The sequence below is a fragment of the Aphanomyces invadans genome, assembly GCF_000520115.1.
Source record: "Aphanomyces invadans strain NJM9701 unplaced genomic scaffold supercont1.38, whole genome shotgun sequence".
NCBI lineage: Eukaryota > Oomycota > Saprolegniomycetes > Saprolegniales > Verrucalvaceae > Aphanomyces > Aphanomyces invadans.
The window spans coordinates 59489-67364 of record NW_008580183.1 but is presented as its reverse complement, the minus strand read 5'-3'; the positions used below and the strand labels follow the sequence as shown (position 1 = coordinate 67364).

At 52.4% G+C, this 7876-nt stretch overlaps 2 protein-coding genes across 2 annotated transcripts; both read left to right on the top strand.

Moving 5' to 3' along the window:
* Positions 1-5466: 5466 nt before the first annotated feature.
* H310_12310 (hypothetical protein) lies at positions 5467-5647 on the top strand (the record flags this gene model as incomplete). The annotated part of the gene is made up of 2 exons (XM_008879321.1): positions 5467-5491; positions 5520-5647. The coding sequence occupies 2 exons, from the start codon at positions 5467-5469 to the stop codon at positions 5645-5647; spliced, it is 153 nt and encodes a 50-aa protein (XP_008877543.1).
* Positions 5648-5950: 303 nt separating this feature from the next.
* H310_12309 (hypothetical protein) lies at positions 5951-6311 on the top strand (the record flags this gene model as incomplete). The annotated part of the gene is made up of 2 exons (XM_008879320.1): positions 5951-6100; positions 6141-6311. 2 exons carry the CDS (start codon positions 5951-5953, stop codon positions 6309-6311), a joined length of 321 nt encoding a protein of 106 aa, XP_008877542.1.
* Positions 6312-7876: the final 1565 nt, after the last annotated feature.

The window sequence follows — 7876 nt, the reverse complement described above, 5'->3', positions numbered from 1 at the left end:
GGGGCAGCCGTCGTGGTGCAAGGAGCCTTGGTCGTGGTGGCGGGGGCAGCCGTTGTGGTGCAAGGAGCCTTGGTCGTGGTGGCGGGGGCAGCCGTCGTGGTGCAAGGAGCCTTGGTCGTGGTGGCGGGGGCAGCCGTCGTGGTGCAAGGAGCTTTCGTCGTAGTGCAAGGGGTTGGAGTCGTGGTGTACGGAGTAGGAGTAACAGTGGGGACCGGGTTGAGGAGTTGAATCTGGTCGATGGCGTTGGTTAAAGTCCCTTGACTCATGACCGCGGCCGTTGCAAGGATAAAACGAATAGCAACCATTGGAATGCTGGTGGATGTATTGCAGTGGCAATTCAAGAATGACCTGAACGTGTCGTCTCGTTTGCCAGAGCGCCGCCGCAGGCTTGGCCCGCAGCCCCTTTACTTCCAGCGGGCCTGTGCCACTCCATGGAGGTGCATGTAGGAGGTGGACTGTTCAGCGCCTGGCACCGGCTAACCGTGAAATTCGTCCTTACATCGCGATAAAGCCCTTGCCACACTGAAACTCGTTCGCGCGAATGTACCACTTTACCCATCAAACGGCGGCACTACAGTGGGACGAACTTAAGACCATACGAGTGGTTGCGAGCAAACGGTAGCAGCAGCGATCGAGTCCGATGTCGACACAGAGGTGGCGTGGCTGGATACGCCATGGACGAAGTGGTCTCGCGGCAGCCTCGCCGGCGGCTCGTGCCGAAGTCGAGGACAGGCCGTCGTCGAGCCGACACACAATGATTTAAGCCCCAGATCCAGTTTTTGGAGTGTCAATATAGACGGTACAACCAAGGTGGGTGAATTTGAACAGCGGCCGTCGGAATGGGGTCCTTGTCGCCAGTATAATCCAGATTCGATGAACCACAACGTTAACTCCTGCGTGACGAGGAAGGGGATGGGGCATACAGATACAGCTTGCCCCCGCGTCCACTACACCAACCTAACCGCCTCGACTTCTACCGACAGCCGTTGGCTGGTCACAATGCAGGCGCGAAGCAGCGAGCGGTCAAACTGTGACTTGGCAGGACAAATATCGTTTCCTAGAAGGCGGACCGGTACGCGTTCGCGCTGGAAAGAAGGTCGCATCCTGTCATCCGCCACCTGGATCTCTCCCGTATTTGTGGGAGTTCAAACTTTTTTGCCGTACATACCATCTTGATCGTTCGACGTGGGCCACGGCAGCAGTTGGGTTGTGGCAAGTGGGTGACAAAAATACAATTGGGACTCAAAGGCTCGTCGAAACAGACGAGTCGCCTATACCGAATGGAATGTGACGAGTGGCACATGGAGTGCAATGCAGTACATGTGTCCAAGCGACTCTCGTGGCGCAAGGGGCGAGTGCATCGCGCGCAGCCTGCCATCTTGCACAATCGAATCGAGCAACATACACCCGACTTTTTCGTTGGGATGACGTCGCTTTCCTTTGCATGTACCCAAGCTGTGTGAACGACATTTGCTCCATCGTGCAGTTGGAAGCACCCGCCCAACCCATCTGAGCTGTGCAATGGGACCTTTGATGGGTCGGTTCATGGGCGCATGGGAGGAATGACGTGGGTGCCGTTTTCCAATTCGCTCCAGGTGTAGCGCTGAAAGAGTTTCATGGTGCACTGATTGGTTGATTCGAGGGTCATTCTAAAACCTGATTGGTGGAAACTGTAATTGTACGACCTGATGTCGCCATAGCCTAGGACTACTCGGCCCCCCACACATCCACAACGATTCAAGCATCGCGGAACCGTCGAATTGCCGCCGAGGAGCTCCACGACATCGCGTTTGCGATTCCAGCGCTTCGAGCCCAATCGATTCGCAAGAGCGCGAGGTCGCTCACGTGCCCCTGCTGGCTCGACTTCGACCGGTGAATGTTGCACTCAGCCCAGTCCTGTCGTCGGCGACCACATCGGTCGTCCTGTGGGGAAGCCATGCAAAACCAAACCGAGTTCTACAATGGCCTTCCTGGTCAGTTCACGTTGCTTCGCCCTCCAAATCCACTCCTCTCAGTTCGTCCTGGACCACCTGTACCTGGCCAGTCGCGAGTAAATTGGTTCTTTGTACATGAATCATACATAGTTCGTGCGGCCCTGCGACTTTGCCTTGGCCATTAGTACAAAAGGTCGAGATGCCAAAATCGCGGGGAAGCGCCGAGCAAGCTGCACTATTCGTATCGAAATTGGACGTGTGGGGGCTCAAAAAGCATCCACCGCCTTCGCCCATCTACCGTCACGAAGACGTTGTCGACGAGCCGCCGCGTGGACGGAGGGAAGTCAGGGCACTTTACGAGTTGATCGAGTCAGCATTTTCTTATGACTCGTGCTGATACCCATCGCTGCAATATGCGATGGACAAAACTTGGGCCGAGTCGGCGCAACAACGTTACAAAGGGCATCGAACAACCGATGGTTCCCTGGCCATGCTATCGCATGCGCGACCAGGGGGTTGGTCGACGGTGGCTGGTTCATGACCAACGCCGGACGAACCGAACGAAACTTTACCTCGCCCCAACCACGAGGGAACTCGTTTGCGGTTGAGTTGCCTGAATAAACGTATCGGGCGATCTCAACTGTTAGAACACTATCGTGCTCGCAATGGGAGGTTGCAAGAATCTTGTTTTTGTCAGGTTTTCGTAGAATCGTTAAAATGATCCACCTTTGCATGATGGGTTTGTTTAGTGTGTGCATCTAGATTTCCAACTCGGATACGTCTCCACCTTGTGGTGGTTCGATGGCACGTCTTGACTTTGCCTGCGCTTCTGCTGCGAGGTCATGCTTCGTTCACGTTCGCAGGACGATTGTGCCTAAGTAGTGGTGGTAACATGAGTCTTGGGGCGTCGGTTAGAGAGTGTCCATGTCTTATGACCAAGAACATTGTTCACACCACGCTCTCCGACGCAGCGCCTGCCGTTTTTAACAAGCATCTGCCGCCAGCCCCCTAGCTGCAATTGAGTGTGACCGCCTTACGAGAGAGTAGGTGACCACCTGTTCTCCCTCACCGCAGCCTCTACGTCAAACTGTGTCTGGCACATGAATTTCCTTCAGCTGTGGCAGCTTCCGCCAACCCACGCTTCACAGCTGTGCTAGCTCGAGACAACCCCCCCCTTTCTTCCCTTGCAGCATCCACCGTCGCGGACGAGATAGAGGCTAGACTACTCGAGCAGCGCGTTTCCGGCGTGCCGAAACGCTGGCAGGCGTTGGACAAACAGTCCATATTGTATGGTTCCTATCCTTTTGAGCCATCCTTGTACAAACCCTCGTCGGACGTGCAATTGTAAACTGGACTTCGGCAGAGCTGATTCTGGTTGTTTCGCCAGGAAGGCGACCTCGCATTGTTTCGTATCCATGGGCCTGGCTTGTACTGGACCTCTTGCCCCGAGACAGAGGTGCCCCCAAGTGCAATTTTCAATTTCAATCATAAAACATGCAAATGGATTTGAGTAGAGGAGCTACGGAAGTGCTCGAAAAGTTGCGGTACCAACCGCTCGCTTGCCAAGTCGGCGACCCTTCCCAGCGGTAGCAGCTTGATCACCATTCCCACCAGCTGTAACTCGACCGCTCTTGGTTTATAGTACTGGAATTCACCCGTTCTTCTAGGACTTTACTCCGATCTCGAACAGTCGGTTGATCGCAGCCTCCCCTAGCTATTCCCTAGCTGCACCAGTCAGCGCATTCTTCGAAGCTGCACCAACCTTCGCCAACCCCCCCTTCAGGACAGCGTCAGCACGAGCGAACATCCCTCGATTCATCTACTCAGTATCCGTCGTGTACACGAGCGAACCACTAGGGCAAAAATTCCGACGTACGGACGGTGAAATTCTGGCAGACGTTGATAGCCGCGTTGTATGGCACAATTTCCTCATTTGGCTAAAACGTCATTGCGCGTTCCTTGGCCCTCTTGAACGCGCTCTCTGCACAGCAAATTCAGCCTTATATCTTCAGGGAAGGGTTTGCGCACTCGTCCATCAGATTGGACAGGACTCTGTGAATGGTGTGTTCCCCGCGAATCCCCCAGAGATACGTCATCCTTCTACAAGATCGGGCTAACCGAAACTGGCATCGCATCCACCCATTGATCTCCAATATCCAAACCCCAATGTAGAGGTCCCAGACAGTATCGAAACAGGCTTGAGCCACCGCGTCAACAAGGGCCAACAGCAATCCGACGAGGGAAATCTTGGTCGCCACCTTGTAATACCTGAAAATGCCAGAGTCGAAATGTTTGCCATCGATGGCTAAGTGGAAAATGAATTTAATTCCCCCCCGATCCCAATCTGTATGACAAGTTACCTAAACAACAAGGTGGTTGGGATACCTCCTTCAACCTGCGCTGCGGGACACCACGGATGGGCTCACAAGAATACAGAATAGTCGCACGCCCAGCCTGGGAGCAGCACGCTGGCGCGGCCAACCTGCTACTGCTCCCGACGAGAAAAGAAATAATCATGCGATGACATGAGGCTTGAATCCGCACTCTCGTTCGGGTGACCTGGCGCAGACGGCCTCCTGAGTCAAACTCGGCGACACAACAAGGCTGTACTTGGCAAGGTGTGTGTCTGTCCGTACTATAGCATTTCAAGTTAAGCTGATCAATCCATCGTATTTTATATTTTAACTTGACGCTTCGGTAAATTTCTTTAGTCCCGATACATTTTAGGCGCAAAAAAACTAGACCAATGAGCTATTACGCTTTCTTTAAAGGATGGCTGCTTCCAAGCCTACCTATTGGTTGTTCGTACGGACAGGCACACAAGTTGCTCTTGTCCGTGCGATGACATGGCACGTGAAGTTCTCAAGTTAAACCAATAATCGTAAGAACAGACAAGCAAATTTGCCCAAGTTCGTACAGCCAGGCAGTGTCGCCTCAGTCAAGGTACATGCAGCCTCCCAAGTACTTGTAGCAGGATCAGCGCTCCTCCCGTGTCAAATCAATTTATACATATCTATCGACAATGACAAGGCGGGTGGGTGATCGCTGCGTCCTGGTCGGGATGTCGGCTCAAGACACACGGAGCCTAAAATGGCCGTCTGAACAAGCGGGACCGGACAAAAGTGCAGATCCAAGGTTTCATGCCATCGAACGATCTTCTCTCGTCGGGAAAAGCGGCAAGTTGGCCGTACGGTCGTGATGCACCCAAGCGGGGTGTGCGACTACTCTGTACTCATGTTCGCCCATTTGTCGGGCTGCCCAACAGAAGCTACAGTATGTAGCGCTGTTTTGCGAGGGACACCACACCCTTGTTGTGGGGTCCCAGGATTAAACTCATGCAAAATAGATTGCTGATTCACGCAGTAGAAGGAACCCCAGGCAATAGCCGACGAGTTTTCGAGCAAAACACCCGATCACATCTAAAGAGGGCATTCTAACACGAAAATGGTTCTTTTCACACTGGAATGGATTTTCTCACAACAAAATAGACATAGGTCAGGTTCCATGTTGAAGTCGCAGATACCATGTCGCCATGTCGTTGTGTAGACTTGTGAACAGTAGAAATCTACTTTGACGTGGTCGAAGAAATCGACGCAGCAATCGAGGACAGCCATGGCCAAATGCTGCATTGCGAAGTCAGTGGCAAGATCAACGGCCACAGCGGTCTCTCCAGCGTCCTAGACCTCACCATCATGTATGTGGATAAGGACTAAGGTCTCGACTAAATCTCAACATGCTAGACTGACACTGCACGTCAGATGCGGCCGAAGGGGACGCACGTACTCTGCACGTGCTTCTTCGTGTTGTTGACGGGCGTGGGCATGTTGCGGGTGCCGATGGTAATCTCTAACTCCCGCTATTTGTCCGTGTACTTGAAGTGGGCTGTCAAAAGATTGGCTGCATGATTTGATTCACTTGAACGCGGTTTTCATGAGCGAAAGCACCTTCAAGTGTCCATCGGGCGGCACAAACGAAATGACGCATTCACGCTAGTACCGAGTATACCGCACACAAGGATGGAAGTGGCAACAAAAGACTTCAAGGTGCAGTTTGCGTTCCCCAAGAGCGTGCGGACGGCTGATGCCAATACGAACAGCGGGTCGTACATGTTTGACGACTCAACCACGACACTCAAGTGGACCGTGGGAAAATTTAACCCGAAGCAGGTGATGTCGCCGTCGCTGAAAGGGTCATATCGTCTTACAGCACGGTGCGGCGACGCTGGACGAAAAACCGATCGTCGTCTTCGGGTCCAAAGTCCCGTTCACGACCGTATGTAGCCTCGCTGTTGATACCCTCGTCCTGAACAACGAAAACTACAAACCGTACTTGGGCGTTCGCACCCTCGCCCAAGCGGGGCGGTTCCACGAATCCTAGCGTCGAACCCATCCATGCCTTGCACACCTCGTTGACAGGTTGGTAGATTCTGTCAATACAGCTTTCAAACTCGATCAAGAGACCTTCGCTTCTACTTTCGACACTGGCTGTCGTGCCTCGACGTACCGACGCGTGGCTGGCATCTGGTAACGAGTGGAGTTTGATGGAAGCAAGCGACTCTAATTGCGTCGAAAGTATGACAGTGTCGTGATTACCTAGTTAAAGTTCAATTCAGAGCACTGGCCCAGACAAAGAGTGCGAACACGATAAAAGGGGCAGCTCTCACGAGTTTTGCACGAAGTAGAGCAAGACGCGAGGTGCAGTCCATGACGTGGTCAGCTCTTTCGACGCCGACGGTGCTGCAAGTCCGATTTAGATCCGACGATGGTGGCTACGCGGGTGGACTTGAACAGGATGAGTCGGACTCTTCCAGCAAAAACCGGCAACCCAACGACTCGTACAGCGAGCTGCGCCAGCCTTGGGTCCAGAATGTGGGCATTGCCAGGGACGGCGGAAACACCGACGCCGTCATTCGACAGGCCCTAGACACAAGTTGATCTATCGGTGCTACGGAAACGCTGCTGACTGTGTAGTTGTACAAGAACGCATTGACACACCATCTCGTCAAAGTCGGTGTCCAGCATCACGGCTTTTGTGGCTGACATAATTGAGCTAACAACGAGTAAGGATGCATCGAAGGATGGAGTGCACCTTCGAAGAGAAGCTCTTCGTGGAACCACTTCAAGCGGCGCTGCAATATGAAACCGTGCGCTTTAGCTAAAGCGACTTCTTGATTTACTGTTCATGGCGTTGTTTGGATTTGGGAGTTGTAGCTGTCTGTACACACGAAATCGTTCGAGACAACAAGAACTCGACGAAGAGACAACAACAAACGCATTAGATGATCACTGCTTGTTCGCTGCTACGCTTTTGTTTGTGGTACCGTTATTCTAATAGGGAGAAATGCGGCGAATAGTCCGAAGAAAGTCAACTGCAGGATACGCCAAGGGGTATCGGACCTGCGCCGGCGAACACGGTTCTTAGGTACGATCCAGAAGCAGTGCGTGATATTTTGCGTAACCGAGGTCAACAAGTACACACCTTAGACGACTCGTCGAACCGTCGCACACAAATCAATCGTTGGGTTGCCGCAGTTATCAAACGACAAAGAACAGATCATGTTGGTTGCAAGCATGCGTAAGATCAAAATGGACCAGTTTTTTGTGCTCGACTCGATTGACCAAGCGACGCCGAGCCAATTCAACAAGCGTCTCCGCTCCGTACAATGCAGTCCTTACACTTGCGTTGGTTCTTGTAGGACGTTGTGAATTTGCAAACCATGAGCGAGGTTCTAACGATGTTCGTTCAGCTCGAAAACGTTGACTGATGTCAAATGCATAAAAATCACATCCTAAATCAAAAACTGTCACCCCGCAGGGTTTCGATCCAAGTACTTCCACCACCTCATATCAAATGATGACACGCAGAATAAGAATTCAAAATTTGTCTAAAGTATTAACTACAGATGGTTAAGACCACTATATTCGGGTGAGCGTGAGTGTTTT